Source organism: Oryctolagus cuniculus, chromosome 19 (assembly GCF_964237555.1).
Source record: "Oryctolagus cuniculus chromosome 19, mOryCun1.1, whole genome shotgun sequence".
Lineage (NCBI taxonomy): Eukaryota > Metazoa > Chordata > Mammalia > Lagomorpha > Leporidae > Oryctolagus > Oryctolagus cuniculus.
Window position 1 is genome coordinate 46,684,692 of NC_091450.1, and position 17,859 is coordinate 46,702,550.

The 17,859-nt window shown below is 49.6% G+C and overlaps 1 protein-coding gene across 9 annotated transcripts in view; it reads right to left on the reverse strand.

Annotated features, from left to right (window-relative positions):
* The window catches only part of AUTS2 (activator of transcription and developmental regulator AUTS2), a 1,249,738-nt gene that overhangs the window by 10,752 nt on the left and 1,221,127 nt on the right, over nucleotides 1-17,859 (reverse strand). For 2 of the 9 annotated variants that reach the window (XM_051847918.2, XM_051847928.2), the window contains 8 exons: nucleotides 17,222-17,693; nucleotides 15,881-16,134; nucleotides 14,898-15,139; nucleotides 12,435-12,479; nucleotides 9,180-9,275; nucleotides 6,876-6,947; nucleotides 5,662-5,691; nucleotides 4,047-4,118 (listed from right to left, as the gene is read on the reverse strand). In XM_051847918.2, coding sequence (XP_051703878.1) covers nucleotides 4,047-4,118; nucleotides 5,662-5,691; nucleotides 6,876-6,947; nucleotides 9,180-9,275; nucleotides 12,435-12,479; nucleotides 14,898-15,139; nucleotides 15,881-16,134; nucleotides 17,222-17,693 — 1,283 coding nt within the window. The remainder of the gene's footprint in view (nucleotides 1-4,046; nucleotides 4,119-5,661; nucleotides 5,692-6,875; nucleotides 6,948-9,179; nucleotides 9,276-12,434; nucleotides 12,480-14,897; nucleotides 15,140-15,880; nucleotides 16,135-17,221; nucleotides 17,694-17,859) is intronic. The other 7 variants (XM_051847919.2, XM_051847921.2, XM_051847920.2 and 4 more) reach the window with 7 other exon arrangements.

The following is a 17,859-nucleotide window of genomic DNA, read 5'->3' on the forward strand; positions in this document are numbered from 1 at the left end:
CTTTTTATTAGGAATTCTGCACAAATAATCTGCTGTGTAAATTAATTGTTGAAAGATTCTTTGCTGTTCTCGAATGGATCACAATGCATTAGTAACGGAATGGTATGAAGAAATATTTGCAGGCCTACAAGCTCATTTCAAATAATCCTTGTCACATATTTTCCAAAAAACAAACAGAACTGAAGTGGGGCTATTCATTTAGCTAATAGGGGCCATTCTTTCTTCTCATACTCCCAGTTACTCAAAGGAAGAGGAGGTTGGTCTAGAGCAGTAACTAATAAAACCTTCTATGTTGCCAACTTCTTGCTGTTCACTGAACTCACTCTTTGCACTTTTTAAAATTTCTCTCTTTATTTAATGGGAAAGGCCGAGCAACAGAGAGAAAGAGGGAGAGACACAGAGAGATCTTTCAACCACTGTTTCACACTCCAAATGGTCCTAACAGCCAGGGCCGGGCCAGAGCAAAGCTTGGTGCCTGGAATCAAATCCTGGTCTCTCACATGGGCAGCAGGGGCCCAGGTACTCGGGCCGTGCTCCAGTGCCTTCCCAGGTGGATTAGCAGGAAGCTGCGTAAGAAACAAAGCAGCCGGGACTTGAACCAGCACTCCGACGGGAGATGCTGGCATCGCAAGTGGCAGCTCAACCCCCGGGCATCCCAACGTGTGCCTCCCGCTTCCTCTGATTTGTCCATTCTCAAGGTACTCGTTCTGGTCACTGTGCTCTAGAGCTGCCTAGAGCTGCAGAAACTGGCTCCCAGTCTCGTCTCTGAATTGGCTTCACACCTCCCCCACACAAGCACTGTCCTCTTCCTGTGGGCTGGGGCCCTGGAGTCTGAAGCTCCCGCTCACTCTTCCCTTGCATTCCCATCTCATGCCCCTCCACTGCCTGCAGCCCGCTTATGAGTCTCTTCCAATCTCGCACTCATGGGAGGCCCATCCTTGCTCCCCCTCAAACTTCCTCATATTCTGGGTGATCCTAGTCCTGCTGTACCATAGAGGAAGCAGCCAGTAAGGCATCCACACTGACACAGCGTGATGTAAGGGTCGGGGGTGAGGGAAGCTGGCCATACTCAGGGGATCAAAATCCTACTCACCCATCTCTCCCAATTAAAGGGAAACCTGGGGTGAGCATTTGATGTATCTGTTAAGGTGCCACTTAGGAAGCCCACAACCTATATCCAAGTGCCTGGGTTTGAATCCCAGCTCCTCTTCCAATTCCAGTGCACCACGGGGGCAGTGGTGATGGCTCAAGTGCTTGGGCCCCTGCCACCTACGTGGTAGACCCAGATTAAGTTCCTGGCTCCTAAGCGTTCATGTGGCCCAGCCTTGGCTGTTCTGGGCATTTGGGGAATGAATTAGTGCATGTGAGATCTCTATCTCATTCAAATTAGTAATTTTTTAAAAAAAGAAATTAAAGGGAAACTCGAGTTGGCATTGTGGAATAGCGGGTAAAGCAACCACCTACAATGCTGGCATCCCATATGGGCACAGGTTCGAATCCTGGCTGCTTGATTTATGATCCAACTCCCTGCTAACGTGCCTGGGAAGGCAGTGGAGGATGGCCCAAGTGCTTAGGCTCCTACACCCACATGAGAGACCTGGAAGAAGCTCCTGGCTCCTGGCTCCTGGCTTTGGCCTTGGCCATGCCCAGCCTTGGATGTTGCAGCCATCTGGGGAGTGAACGAGTGAGTGGAAGACCTCTCTCTCTCTCTGTAATTCTCTCTTTAAAATAAATAAATAAATCTTCAGAATAAAATAAAGGGAAGCGTATATGAACACCTCAAGCTGGAAGCAATAACTCTTGGAAGAACAAAGCAGTGTGATCACTTTCTAGACACACACCCTGATCCTTGCTGGGAGAGATGAGCCTGGGCCAGTAAGCAAATAAGCAGAGAGCTGGTGCCAGGCTCTCTCAACAGGTACCTGGTTGCGTGCCTCAATGAACGAGTTAACGAATGTTAGAGAAAGCGGATAATGCAATTTCTGCTCCAATCCACAGGGAATACGATAATGAAAGTTCCACCATAAATAAAGTAATCGCCAAAGAAGCCCCCAATCAAACTTCTCATTCACTGTAAATCTCTAAAAATCTTTGGAGTGCCTCCCTTAATCGCATCGCCAAATTATTTAGTGCTAATATCGCATGGTACGCAGCACAGTTCCATTAAGCACAAGTTAGGGCCCACGAAGCCAAACGGGCCATGGGGATTCCACACAGCCTGCCGAGCGGGAAGGGGGAACTGAGGCACCTCCCACTTAAGAGGTCTTTCTAATTGAATCGGGATAATGAATGTTCGGGCCGCCAGGGGCGCGTTGACGGAAGAGAAGTCGCTAAAGTGGCACAGACAACATCTTTCATTCCTTTTAACCCAAGGAGGTCCAAGGAAGGGGTGTCTCCCCTGGCGTCTCCTTGCGAGGCGCAAACCAGAACAGAAAGCGAACTGAACCGATCGCCACCATCTAGTTAATTCTTTTAACAGAGCTCAACTGCAAGATTTCTAATTAAACATTGCCTACCAGTACAGTAAACATGAGCACACCTCACTGGGTGGGGCTGTTAGGAGTGGGAGCAGGTATCTGGGCAACCAAAGGAGGTTTTCCTTTTCACTGGGTTGCTTCTGGAAAAGTCACCCGGCCCTACATTGCAGCTCTCCTGCCTTGCTTCTCGTCCTGTTGTGTTTTTCTCAGGATGGTGCCCACATGCTGGTAGGACTACAAGTTTGGAAGGAAGTGGATTAAAGGGAGGGCTGTTGGAATAACTTGGTTGTTTTCTCTTGTTTTTCTTTTTTCAAGCATAGTTATACAGTCTCACAGATTTCCAGACTGTCAAACTGGGACTTGTTAGTTCCTTTGCTCGCCAAGCCAGACACTGATTCCAGATCAGGTCTCTTGTGGAACGTGTTCAGCTCTTTTTTTTTTTTTTTTTTTTTGACAGGCAGAGTGGACAGTGAGAGAGAGAGACAGAGAGAAAGGTCTTCCTTTTGCTGTTGGTTCACCCTCCAATGGCCACTGCGGCCGGCACACCGCGCTGATCCGAAGGCAGGAGCCAGGTGCTTCTCCTGGTCTCTCATGGGGTGCAGGGCCCAAGCACTTGGGCCATCCTCCACTGCACTCCCGGGCCACAGCAGAGAGCTGGCCTGGAAGAGGGGCAACCGGGACAAAATCCGGCGCCCTGACCGGGACTAGAACCCGGTGTGCCGGCGCCGCAGGCGGAGGATTAGCCTAGTGAGCTGCGGCGCCGGCCATCGTCTTCAGCTCTTCTCAATTGTATCACAAAGCTCTAAGAAAGCAGGGATGGCTGATGAAAATATGACAAACAAGGACCAACTGTGGACAGTTCGGGTGGCCGGCTCCAGGTGGTGCTGGCATGTCCAGACTGCATTCTAGTGCCTGTCATTGGTCACCAGGAGGGCTACGCGGGAGGTCAATGCTAACTGGACACTACTTCTAGAAGAGTAACTTTTAGTGATATGCATTGCTAAAAGGAGTCTGGGAGCATCGTCCCTCCAAACACCACCACCAGGGAGCTACTTTGCTTCTGTTGCATAATTTTACTGATGGTTTCCCTAATTCATAGCAAGATTTCCAGACACAGGATGGCGCTGTGGCGCAGTGGGTTAACGCCCTGGCCTGCAGTGCTGGCATGCCATATGGGCACCAGTTTGAGACCTGGCTGCTCCACTTCTGATCCAGCTTTCTGCTATGGTCTGGGAAAGCAGCAGAAGGTGGCTCATGTCCTTGGGCCTCTGCACCCGCGTGAGAGACCTGGAAGAAGCTCCTGGCTCCGGGCTTCTGACTGGCACAGCTCTGGCCGTTGTGGCCATCTGGGGAGTGAACCAGCCTCTCCTCTCTCTGTGTAACTCTGATTTTTGAATACATAAATAAATCTTAAAAGAAAAAAATTTCCAAACAGCGTCTGCATTTGATCCTTCTTGTTTAAGGGCCTTTACGATCTGTTTCTAGCTCCTACCTTAACAGGCTCACCCAAGCAGGTCACACACATGCCCCCAGCCCCACTCCTTCCTCATCCAGGAAGGCTGCACTGACCTTGACTTTCTGTTGGTGGTGATAAATTTGCCAGGCGATGTGAACATGCATGGCGCACCACTTCCCTGGTTTCTGAAACAAGAAACAGCAACGTGGTGAGGAGGAAGACACGTTGGGGGAAAAGCACCTTCGATTTCTCCCCAGCTCTCAGCGGGTTTTGGCCGCCAAGCCCCTTTTCGTGAAACAAACGAGAGCCTTACACCCTCCAAACGCCTCTCATCATCAGCAGCTCTCAACTTCCAGGCACAAGGGAGCCACAGTCAGCACCCCGCTCTTCCCACAGGAGCCGGAGCCTTCGGCTACTGCCCAAAAAGGCCTGAATCCCACTTTGTCTCTGCTCCCTCTCTCTTCTGGTGCCAGCTGGCAGACCGAGGGCCTCCTTAACAAACCCCGCCATGCTCCAATGCAAATCAGCTCCTCAGAAGAGCTAATTAGGGAAAGTCTGAATCCAATCCAAACAAGAGAGGGGACAGAACCTGCAGTAACCTCCCCCAAGACTGCCCGTGTCATTTTTAACCCCCAGCGTGGCACAAAGAACTTCACCCCATTTTCATTCATGATCAGTGACCACGAGTGCGTCACCCAACAGTCAACTGCCACTCACGACGGGCGCTATTCAGTTCTACGTTAAAGAAACAAAAGAAGGAGAACCCACTTCTTTCTACTCTCTTGGTCTCTGCAGATACCAAGTCCTTCTTCCCTCTGGGGAATAGATCCGGATCCCCTCTCTGGGGTAAATAAATGCAGGTGTATTCTTTCTCGGCAAATGGAGGGCAGAGACCACCTCACTCCATTTCCTTCCCACTAAGTAGTCTACCCACAGCTCAGAACCAAGAAAACGCAGCCCCATCCTACCATTGTGGTTTATATCTATAGTAAGGAGCCGTTTCTGAAATATCTACTTCTATTCAAGACTGGGGTCAGTTCTCTTCTCTTGCACTGAAATTGTGGGTCATCCGGGAGCACAAAGAATATACCGCCTCACCCAAGTGATGACACGATCCTATTTCCCTTTGCAGAAATCAAGTCACCTGATTATATGCACCAGAAATGGGCTAAGCCTGGCAGGGAATCCCTGGTCCACTCAACCGTCCACCTGTCTGTCCCCCACCCCACCCCTAAGCCAGCAGTCATCTGCCAGCCAGTCTGCAGGTCTCAAGACCTTTCAACTGAACCAGATGTTAACAAACCAATGCTCACAATATCTTTCTGTACAGAGAAATAGGTCAAGTGGCCATGGGAAGTCACTGCTAGTGGGAGCAGAACAGAGAGCTACCAGCCAAAATAAAAGCACTCGGATCAGTATTTGTCTTTCCAAGGGCCTGCAACTTGAGTTCTTCCCCCCACCTTCCGACTGGTCCAACCTTCTACCAGAACGAGAGAGTCGGAATTTGATGTTACCTAAATAAACATTAGCCAGACAGGATTCTCCCAACACTGAAAGCAAATTGATTTAGGCCATTTTCAATCACAGCACCTGAAAAACCCACGTGCCAACGTTCTGAAGTTTTATGCTACCATTTCTATGGCTTACTTCCTTGTCATGGATTTGTATTTTTAACCCACAGGGAGTCAAAGAGAGGTTGCAAAACAGCCCGAGAAGAAGCGTCCTTACCCTTAACATGGGTCTGAAAGGATCTGTCAACTGTGAAGAGAAAATGACAACTTGGTTACACGCCTGTCACTCAAACAATTGCTCTAATTAACAAATTTGTAGTGCTTCATTAGGAGGGGAAATTAAAATGTTAGAATTTTACTTTTAAATGAAGCCCTTTTAGAGAATAATTAACCCATTTTCACACTATCAAAAGTGCCAAGTGTCCCCTCCCCCACGGCAGGAGCCTCGGAACACGGGGGCTGACAAGTCCCTGTGCACCTTCAATCACAGGCGGTGGCCCCTGGCCACACGCCTTGCTCGAGTGACACAGGAGCTTGCCTGGCCCTTCCAGACCATGCTGAGAGGGGGTGAGGGACCACGGCCTGCGGAAGCCTGACAGTGAGGGCGTCTCAGGGGAGACACTGGACAAGTGGGCTCTCTGTACCGACACTCACTCTGGCGTTAAGGACCGGTATTAGATATTTTCAAGAGGTTCACAAAACATCAGGAAAACACACTTACCTACCTGAGTCGTTTTAAATGTCTACCTAACCCTGGTCATCAATTTCTGACTGCCTTTACCCAGGGAGAAAGGCAACACTGTAAAAGGTTCTCACATTCACTCTACAGATAAATATGAGCAACAATCAATGAGACGAGATTATACTTATCGCATAACTTCTTTTTGGGAGGTTGGCAGCGGTAGAAATTATCAATACATGACCTAGCCAGATCATAATGGAGATTTTATTTAGCTCTCCAGCACAACAGACTCCCTATCACATTAAAAATAGAGCCCGGAAGAGCTGTGTGGTGGGTAGTATCCTGGCCTCAAGGAGGTGTGTGTGTGTGTGTGTGTGTGTGTGTGTGTGTGCATGTGTCCGGACACTGCTTTTCCATTCAAAACATTCCACATACAGCTCTTTTGAGTGAGAGAAACCCAAGGTGATGTGGACTGAGAAGACAACCGTCAAGGAGAAACCACACAAGCTACCAGTGTGTACTTTCTGGGTTAAGAGCGTAAGCCATTCTGGTTCTCTCCCAATGGCAAGCTGGTTCCCTGGGAGAGATTTTTGTTTCCTAAGGGTCCCTGGCCTTGTCCTGCACAGACCTGAACAGTGCGTACTCACATTGAGCCATGCAAGGTGTGAACTCTGGGCCGGGTGACTCTTGCAAATGCACGCCCCACTCCCAGTGTTACCTGTGATGAGCCTGACTGTGCACATACGTACCCTCGGGTCCTTTTGGAGTAAAGTGTGTGGCACTGTCCCGGGCCGAGCAGCGACATCAATAGGGTTGGATGTCTACAAATTAATGAGGGCACAGTTTAGGAAGCACAAAACATTAGGCGGCAAAGCAAGGTCTTGCCTTCCCTCTAAAAGTACAGAAGTCAACCTTCACTCATGTCTGCCTCGTCCTGAAACACCACCCCCACCTGACTGACTGCTTGAGCTCTTTGTGAGGCCCTGACCAGGAATCGCCCTCTCTGGCAGGGACATGGAGGCAGCCCCAGCACCTGTCACAGAGCAAGGAGACAAGCACCACACACAGTGGCCGCCCTGACACTCCCCTTCCTCCTAGGGAACCCGCGGCACTGGCGGCCACTGTCTTGCGTTTGCTTTATAGCTGAGCGTTCTGAGAAACGTGTAAGTGAACGTTATTTGCATTTGCAGGATCAGGTGCTCCTCATCAGAATAACTGAAAGTATTCCTACAGACATTAAGCCAACTCTCTACATTTTAACTGGCAGATAATAACAAGGAATTACACTCGGTAATTACTCATTAGCAGTGGTGGAAAATGGGACGAGAGAACCTAATTTAGGGACCACGCAGACCCATTATTAAATGATTTCTCCAGTAATGTTGCCTCGTCCTTTTTTATTCCCTCCGCTACTCTTAAATATCACTAACGACATTAACTTTCGATGTAGGCTTTTGTCCTTGGAATTAACAAACAACAGAAAGCCCACTTTGAGCCCGGTCCCGACTTTTCCATGAGGAAAGCCTTCGGAAAACAGCTCTGGCGACTCTATGTAAGAAATCACGACTTCTATGAATCCCCTCCACAGCAGCCACTGAACTCGTTTGGAAAAAGAGCTCAAGTTTAGGCAGGAAGCTTGCCTACAAGGAGAAGGGGGAAAAAAAAAAAACTGAAAGAAAGCAAAGCAAAGCAATCAGCCGCAGTACAACTAACAATTAGGCTGGAGTTGTTAACAGCCTGATTTGCATACATATGAAGAACTCCACTAACGAGCTGCACTCTACATATTCAATCAGGAAGATGGCCTGGAAAGGCCCATTCCAACACCAGCAGAGACACTTTCCTGCCCAGATGTAGTTTTCTGTGTGATTGGATAATTGTGAGTGAGGGAAATGGCCTAATTTATTAAATGACCCACCAGTCTGTTTGGGGATGCATCGGAGGTCTGTGGCAACCTGGAGGGGACAGACGACAGCCCCAGGGAGCTGTGAGGAGCAGATGAGGGGAAGGAGTTGAAAAGTCACCACCACACGGCCCTGCATAGCAACCGCGGCCCCCAGCAGGTGCCACGCGATTTTGAAGGAGTGGCCTTCCCGCTTCTGAAGTTGTCTAATTTCTCTCCTTGTTTCTAGTTTCTGTGTGTTCACCCTGGGAAAGTCCGGCCCCAAACTGGACTGAGATGGGGGAGAAAAAGGAAGCGGACATTACACACAGCCAAGTATCTTAGTCTAAATCTGATGGCGGTTACCAACGGAAGAAGCGCATTGCACTACTGTTCTTGCATGGCAGTGAGCCGAGCTTTCAACAGGTAAAGGATTCTAAAAAAATTACTGTTCAGTGTTGACCTGTGGCCCGTGTCTAACTACACTGTCACTCCCTGGGCAGAAACTTCGTTAATTATTATAAATGGCAAATTTCCCACTAGGACGTTAGAACTGGGGACAGAGCCTTGACTGTGGCAAGTGTGACCATGGTGAGGGTGGTTTGGGTGGGGGGAGACAGAGAGAGTCGAGAGGGGGCTGATGGGGGCTCAGGAGGGAAATGAGGGAGAGCGAGGAGCAGATTTCTCCCTTGACACAACGAACAGGACACAGTTCTAGCTGGGGAAGTGTCGTCCCCTCCCCCCTTCTAGTACAATCCCTCAAGACTCAACGTTGCATTGGTTAAGAACCGATCCCTCAGGGTCAGCTTGGTGCACATGTGTCTGACATTTCATAGAGTTCCTGACCAGAATCTTAGGTCCACAGTATTGGTAAGAAAAAAATATATAATATATATATTTGTATATATATTCCACGTATTTTAAGTCTCACAGGAAATCTTAGCTCAACTGAGATTACATGGGTAGCGCTGATTGAAAATGAAGTTTTTGCTGAGGTTGCAAACTACAGGGACTGGGGGAAAAAAGTATTCTCATTCTGATGCCCCTGGTCACTTTGGATCTGACCAATGCAGTCACGGTGCGGGCAGGAGGATGCAGAAGCCACCTGCACCGCTGGCCTGGGGCTCCACTCAGAAACATGCCCGTGTGTTTGCACTGTAAGGCTTCTTACCTTCGGCTGAAATGCTCCTTGGAGTGAACCAAAAGGGCCAGTGGGTGGGATCATAGGGGGGATGCCCGATACTGCAGGAGGATAGGAATGGAAGAGCTGTGGCCAGAGATGGAGAGGGAAAAACATGATTTTAGTCGGAGGCAAGTGATATATTCAAATTCCCTCCCCATAGAAAGACATCACATTAGCAAGCCAAGTAATCTCAGTTTGATGCTATTAGCCAAGAAGCCATGATGAAATGATCACACAGATGTGCCATGAATGTTTAACTGCAAAAGTTAAAAGTAGTTCAGAATCAATCAGCCAACAAATGATGTCCCAGATGAGGACATCATTAGAAAGGGAGCTTTTCTAATTATTAATTGGTAAATTGAATAGAAATCCTAAATGGTTGGAGATTCTAATGCCTAGCAAAAACAGGAGGGATGCTGAGCCAAATAAGATGCCCAGAAAATTACAAGTTAATTAGAAAAAAAAAATAAAAAAGAAGAAGAAGAAAAAAAGAGGAGGGGGGAGTGGGGAAAGAAGAAAAAGAAGTAGGTCTTTATGAGTGCCAGAATTTGATGCCATTAAAACTCAATTAGTACTTTTAGGTTTCTGAGAGTTTGAGCAAGTGAGAGCAAATTCACAACCCTCGCTTCGTTAGGTTGTTCTAGAAGCGGCAGTTCCAGAGGACAACTTAATTTTCTCGTCTAAAACGATGACAAATATTTGGGGAAGGGTAAAGCAAAAACGACTCGGTGTGTACTTGCAGTGGGCTGCCCCTTTTTCCAGAAGACAGATTACAATAGTGTGGAGTGGTGTACTTTCTAACTGTTCTTGTTTGCTGAGTTCCAGGTACTCAAAGCACTTCTAACGCTTCCAGCCGGTTCTAAGCGAGAGCTCACGGGAGGCTACTCAGAGCCACCACCTTGACAGGTGAGTCTGACCACGTGGTAATGGGAGACGAGTCTGAAGGCTATGAGTTTTCTGGGATCACTAGCTCAGAGAGAACACAGCCGAGGGAAGCATGTAGTGCAATACTGAACACGAAATAGACACATCTTTCCCTCCTTGTGCGAATCCAACGATTCTCAGACTCCACTGCTCTGGGTCCATGGACTTTGATCAAACCATCATACAGCTATGTAAGCAACCCCCACTTTCACAGTTGCGTCGTATGTCAAAAATGCACACACACAAAAATAATGGAAGCTTGTCTTAATGCTAGCTATTAGTGCTAATGACTGAAATTCACATTTCACAATCTTGTCTGTTTGCGGGCACTATGTAGTTTTTTCTATTGGTCTTTATTTCATTTTGCTCCCTTCAATGATGCAGCAAAGGTTTTCAGACTAATTGATATTGAACTAAATCCACTTAAACAGTGATTGCAAGCCAAGTGCCCTCATTTAAAACTACTTTTAAGTCTAAAATTGTGTTTTAGATACTTGAGAGCATCTTAATTCTCCTTATATCGTCCTAATCCCCAAAGCAGGGGAGAAAGACTAAGTCCTTCATGTATTACCCACTACGACTAATAACATAAAATATCTCTCCCACAGTACACTGTATAAAGCAGAGTAATTAAAGACACGCCACAGTAAAACACACTCAAATTTCTATTACTCTGCCTCCAGGTGGGCATTTTTCCTTTAATGTTTACCAAAAAAAAAAAAAAAAAAAAAAAAAAAGACACTGGGTAGTCTCCCCTTGTTTTTTTAGCTTTATTCCTTTACTGACCTCTTAAAATATAAACAGAGCTCACTATTCCCTTCTTTCGACTGAAAACTGGAAGCATTTCAACTTTTCAAAAATTCAGGCCTCTGGGCTCCTTTAAACCGAGGACTCTCTGTGGGGTGTGCATACAAAAAAGGCAGTGTGCTTGGTCCTAAGAAGTAAATGTGAACCACCTGTTGAGCACACTGGACTTTCCACAAGAATTATTTTGTTAGCCGGCCTTTAATTTAAGTCAGCAAAGTACAGACTGGGCAGAAGGACACCATTCAGGGGACAGACCCAAAGAAGGAACCCGTAGCTCTACTGGGCTTGGCATGCCTATTTGAAAAAAGGTTTTTGTGTCACAGTACTGGGCAGAACAATGTGGTCCACACTGTGGGGGGAGGGGGAAAGGACTTACTTGACTACCACTTTCCTAACTCCTTTTGGAAAGGGCCTCTCTCACATTCTCACTAAACCGCGGATTAAGCACTTCCTGATTTCTAGCATTTCCTGGTCTTGACTCTTCAGCTAAGCTCTTGGCTCATGCAGTGTCTATCTGGCCCAAAGTATGGAGGAATGCAGTCTCTGCTGATGTCTTAAGGAGCACTCCTGGTCAAATGTCAAATGATAACACTGTCTAAAAAATCAAAGCAAGAATAGTTGGCTCTACGCAATTATTAACCTTTATTTTAGGGGGCAGTTTCATTTAAAAATATAAATAAACCACTGAGCAAAGAAACTTGCAAATTTGCAGATAAAAATGATGCAGTATTCATCCCATAATCAAAATATCATGGTGAAACGGCTAAGGAATTTGTATCGAAAGTAGTTCTTGTCTTACAAGTACTAAACATGTAAATAACTTGGTGGACCGGTAGCAATTTAAGTTCCAAAATATCTTTTTAAAACAAGATTTTTTTCGAAAGATAATGAGTTTAAAAAATGATGTGTGTTTTTTTTTTTTTTTGAGAAAAACAATCCTTGTTTCAATTTTAAGTCTCTTCATTAAATGACATTTTTACTGTCAAGTTTTACAAGTTCAGGAGAACAGCACCAGTCACAAGGAAGAAGGTTGTACATGGAGTCTAAAGCAAACAAAACCCTACTTATTTTTTGTTTTTAAGAGTGATGAGTCAAAAGGATAAGGGGTTTTCTAGATAGAGGAAGTAATTCAGGTTGAATCGCAGAAACTGCGTTTATGGCATTTCTGCTGGTGACTGAAATGGTTTGTTTCTGGGCTCACCAGCACCACGCATGACCGCACTTTGCAAACCCCCCCTCCCCATTTGCACAGGGGACGCCTGTCTTCCCAGTGAGGCTCAACTTTGCTTTCAGGTCTTCGGGGAAGCTTCTGATCTTTTGATTCAGAAGATGATACTGCATCTTTACCAAAAGCAAAATGCCACAAAAGCAAGCATCCAGAGTGATAAAGGAGCAATGGGAACTCTTGCAAAAGATGATTAAGGAAGGCTGCTGGTCGCTTACTGGTCTGTGGCAAGCGCACAAAAATGGAAAAGCAGTTACATTCAATGGGTAGCATGGTAAAGGACTCACACTGTGCCGGTAGAATGGGTCAACTTTTGTAGGGTATTTGTCAAACTGTAAAGGGATCAAAGCAAAAACTAGTTACTTCACCTGCATTGCTGCTCGCTGTCCTGGAGGTAGCCCTACTCAAGCTGTTCTGCTACTAAGACGCCGTCAGGCGCAACCGACTCATGGGATCTGAAACCATTCGGGGTTCCTGAGTCCCTCCGACAGGAATCAACAGAGAAGGAGAAGTAAAGTGGAAACCCATGGGGTACGAGGTGCCAGCCCTGTACACCCTACTGTGCTGTCTATTTGATAGGTAGTGTCTGGTACAAAAGCAACCATGAGAAGTGTGTATTTTGTCGGACTTGGCCAGGGTCTCCTCTCCACTGTCACCTGCACTCGGGTTGAAGAACTGAACAGCGGGCTGTCTTCTGAAATGTGTTACACCTCAGTACAAGGCAACTTGGGCTTCTGGCCTTTCTCTTGAGCAGGAAAAGAGCGTACTACTGCTGCCTCTACATCACGTACATGGACTGTGGCTGTCCCTCCCGGCACTTAAGTGTGGCAGCTTCTAGGGGCTAGCGCAAAACTCTTTTTCCAAATAATAGTCCCTTAAAAATGGAACTCCTGAGTTTAGTTTATCCAGGAAAAAGGGACAAAATTTGCCATACAAAGATTTTTTTTTTGGTTTCAAGGACTCATTGCTAATATTTCCTGAAATAAAATTTATAAAACTAATTCCAAATAATATAAGGGCTGGTGTCGTGCACCAGCAGGTTTAGCTGTACCTCTGACTCTGCCATCTCACACTGCAGTGAAGGGTCAAGCCCCAGCTACTCCAGCTTGGATCCAGCTCCCTGCTAATGCGCCTGGGAAGGCAGTGGAAGATAGGCCAAGTGCTTGGGCTCCTGCCACCCACGTGGGAAAACAGGATGGAGATCCCGACTCCGGCCTTCAGCCTAGCCTAACCCTGGCTTTTGTGGCCACTTGGGAAGTCATTCAGGGGATGGAAGAGCTCTCTATCACTCTGCCTTTCAAATAAATAAATTTATATATATGTATATTATATATATGTATAATATAATACACGTTCAAATATATAAATTTGTATATATACATATATATATATATAAATTAAGGTGAGGGGCCAGCACTGTGGCCTAAAGCACAGGCACCCCATATGGGTGCTGGTTCTAGTCCCAGCTGCTCCTCTTCTGATCCAGCTCCCTGCTATGGCCTGGGAAAGCAGTGGAAGATGGCCCAAGTTCTTGGGCCCCTGCACCCATGTGGGAGACCCAGAAGAAGCTCCTGGCTCCTGGCTTCGGATCGGTGCAGCTCCGGCTGTTGCAGCCATCTGGGGAGTGAACCAGTGGATGGAAGACCTCTCTCTCTGTCTCTACCTCTCTCTGTAACTCTTTCAAATAAAGCAAATAGGTCTTTAAAAAAAAAAAAAACTTAAGGTGAACTAGATGGGAACAGGAGAGGGAGGAGAAGCAGTGGAGTTGGGTGAAGAGAATTTCTTTTAAAAACAAGCAGTTCAAACCTATTCTTATAGCGTCTATATTACTTGCTTTAAAATCAACCATGGGGGCTGGTGCTGTGGCACAGCAGGTGAAGTTGCCACCTGCAACCCTGGTGTCCCCTACGGGTTCATGTTCCTGCTACACCACTTCCCATCCAGGGGTTCATGTCCTGGGAAAGCTGCAGAGGATGGCCCAAGTACTTGGGCACCTGCACCCACATCGGGGACCTGAATAATGCTCCTGGCTCTGGCCTGGCCCAGTACCAGCCATTGCAGCCATCTGGGGAGTGAACCAATGGATGGAAGACCTCTCTCTCTCTCTCTCTGTTTCTCTCTCTCCTTTTCTTTCTATAACACTGACTTTCAAATAAATAAACCTTTAAAAAAAAAAAAACCCTAAAATCAAGCATTAAAGTAGACATCCAACAAGTGCAGTACTCTAATACTCACTGTCAGAGACAGGACTCTACCTCAGGAATCTAGGAGGTAGCATTCTCATGTGGCACTAGTAGTTACAGTTCCGACTGAACTGAATACCTCCACCTAAGCAGGTGCTCCCTGAAGCAGCCTCTCCCACTTCTCACCCCTACACTGACACGGCCCTGAGCTGGCACTGGGGGTCAGGGCTGGACAGCTACATTGTTATCCATGGTAGCAACACGATGCTCCAGAAAAGGAAAATAGCCCTTTAAGGAGTAACAAGTCCGACAGCGGAGGGGGCTGTTTCCAGGGCATCTAGAACAAGTCCCGCCCACGCTGCTGTATTCCCGCTTCCGGTCTCTGCAGCTGCCTGGGGTGGGACACATTTCCTGATGCCCTGCAAAGGTGACCTAGGCCAAGGGAGCCCCCCGCCACGCCAGCACCCCACCGCCACCCCCCCATCCCGTCTCCTGGTGGTCCCGGCTGCCCAGCCCACCCGCCCTAGGGCTGCATGAAGAAAAGAGTCGTGCTCTACTTATCCTCACATTTCTGCCTGGGGTACGCACCATGGGAGGTGCTGGCGTCGGCATGATGGCGGTGGGCGGGATGGCGTGGGGGAACGGCGTGAAGGTGTGCTGGTGCGTATGCTGGTGAGTGTGTTGGTGCTGGTGTTGGTGCTGGTGGAACTCGGTGCGCAGGTAGGGCGGGGGGCCCAGGGAAGCCCCGCGGTCAGCACTCTGAGAGGCCAAAAAGCGCGTGTTCAGTTCCTGTCGCAAGATGTCTTGCTCTGGGAAAAGAAGAGAAGGGAGGCGGTGACGCTTTGTCCTGCGATGGTCACTTCCTTAAGGACGGGACAGCCGAGGGCCTCGCTGTCGGGGACCACGGTAGCTGGGGACTCCCAGGGGCAGTCGGATCCTGAGATACATGGGGGGACAGTCCTGAGATACAAGGGCCTGGTCACAAGCCAGCGTCCCTGTTTCTCAAAGAGCTCACAGAGTGCCCGGCCACGTGGCCAGGGCTGGATCTCTAGCTGGGTCACTGCTGAGTGACTCCGGACATGACAAGCCACCCACCCGATAAGTTGACCTCGCCCTCTCCGGGCAGTGGGGATGGTGACACTGCTATCTACTGAAGTGGAGGGCACACACTAAGTGCCAGCCGTTAATAGGTCACAGCTCTCTCTACGGCCCTTGTCCGGGGTCAGTGACCGATGTGTGGCTCTCAGTATCCATGGCCAAACACTGGTTGACAACTCGGCCAGGGGCCTGACCTCTACAGGTGCCCAGAGGAGACGCCGATGGCTTACACGGGGCCTGCCCTGGAAGTTCGGGGACCTGTCCCCACGACAGGCTCCTCTCTCCCAGGAGTAAAGCGAAAGGCGCTGGGTGAGCACGGGTGTCGGTATCCATCTGCGCTGGCTCCCGGCCCATAGGAGGAGTTGGGGGAGAGGAGAAGGAGGCCGAAGCCTGCGAGTGAGCACCAGCTAGCGACTGGGCACGGCATGGCTGGTACAACAGAAACGCCCTACCTGAATAAGTGCTCCCGGCCGGGTGTCCGGGGACCGGCAGACTCCCTGATGTCAGTGGTGGCGGAGGAGGCAGAGCAGTGGGAGGGGCAAACATATTGGGGTGATGTGAGTGGGCGGGGGGCTGGAGGGTGGGCGTGAAGCTGTGCAGGGGGCTGTGGTTGGGCAGGGAGAGGGGGAAGGGGGAGGCGGAGGGGTGGTGGGAGATGTGAGGAGGGGCGGGTTGAGTCTTTGCCGGCGTGCTGCTTCTGCTGCTGCTGTTGGGTGGAAAGAAGAGCATAAAGACAAAAAAAAAAAAAGTGAGCAATTCGTTTTCTTAAAAAAAAAAAAAAAAGCCCTCATTCCCCGCTTTCTGTCCCACCCCCTCCCCTTTAGGGACCGCCCCATAGGGTGACACAGCCCGGCCAGCTCAGGGCCTCCCTCTCTCCCGAGGCTGCACACTTGTCTCTGCCCTGCCCCCCTGGCCCGCTCCTGAATCCCACAAGGCAACCCAACTAACAACACAGGAGTGAAAACACTGTTCACCCCAGCTGCCTGGAACCTGTTAAAGAGACGACACAAATAAGGAGGTGGACACAGGTGCTAGCTTCTCTGATCACCGTGATGGGCTGGAGGTCACAGACCTGGCTTAGGAGGTTCAGAAGAGGGCCTGGCCCCTTGGGGACAGAACCGGCCTCCCTAACCTGTTCCTTAACTGTCCCGGACAGGAAAAGGCAAGTTCATCTCCAGGATTCGCAAAGCCTCAGAACCCCTAGCACGACTCTTAATCTTAAGAATCTAGTTCTGGCCGGTGCCGCGGCTCACTAGGCTAATCCTCCGCCTTGCGGCGCCGGCACACCGGGTTCTAGTCCCGGTCAGGGCGCCGGATTCTGTCCCGGTTGCCCCTCTTCCAGGCCAGCTCTCTGCTGTGGCCCGGGAGTGCAGTGGAGCATGGCCCAAGTGCTTGGGCCCTGCACCCCATGGGAGACCAGGAGAAGCACCTGGCTCCTGCCTTCGGATCAGCGCGGTGTGCTGGCCACAGTGCGCCCGGCCGTGGCGGCCATTGGAGGGTGAACCAACGGCAAAAGGAAGACCTTTCTCTCTGTCTCTCACTGTCCACTCTGCCTGTCCAAAAAAAAAAAAAAAAAAAAAGAATCTAGTTCTTTCTTTCTTAGTCCTCAGTTCCCAAGCCAACCTGTCCTTACCCAAGAGCCCCCAGTCCCTCCCAATGTCCCCCCCGCCCCCGTGTCTTCCAGCCTCAGAGAAAACCTCAAGGTGCGTGTGTGTCAGCAGCCCCTTACCCACGACCCCCACGTCCTTGGGAAGATGGCAAGCGTCGGACAGGAGAAGACCACGTTGGCTCACCTTAAACTGTTGAGGCTGAGGCTACTGCTGTTGTAGGCGGACAGCGGCTGGGGGACGCTCTGGGACGAGGGGTGGGCCTGCACAGGCGGGAGGTTCTGGTGGAGCAGCTGGGCGGGGGACTGCGGCCTGGGCGGCCTCTGCACCTGAGGCTGTGGGGCGGGCAGCAGCTGGGCCTCCGGGGGGCCCGGGGGTGGCTGTGAGCTCGGAGGCGGGGGCTGCGGCGGGGCCTCCGTGCGCTGCACCAAGTCGGGGTCCGGAGAAGGAGCTTGGAGTTGAGGCTCCACCTGGGGCTGGGGTAGCGGCGGCGGGACCTGAGGGCAGGGGTCTTTAAGCACCACGGGCTCAAAGATGGGCTCTTTGCAGCAGTCCTGGCTCTTCTCCTGGCTTCTCTCTAGACCCGATATCTTGGGGACAATGGGCCCTGCATCTTGGCTGTCACGGTCCGGGAGTGTGCCAACGCCTAAGTCCGGATCTGCATTGGGGGGGGGGGGGGAGACAAAACCACAGGTGATGACGTGTGAGTGCCAGTGAGGTGGGAAGCAAACTCCACGACTCCAGCATCCATGCCTTGTGATGCGGTGGGGCCTGCGCACACAGGGGGTGGGGGTGGGGGGAGATGAGGCAGCAGCGATGCCCCC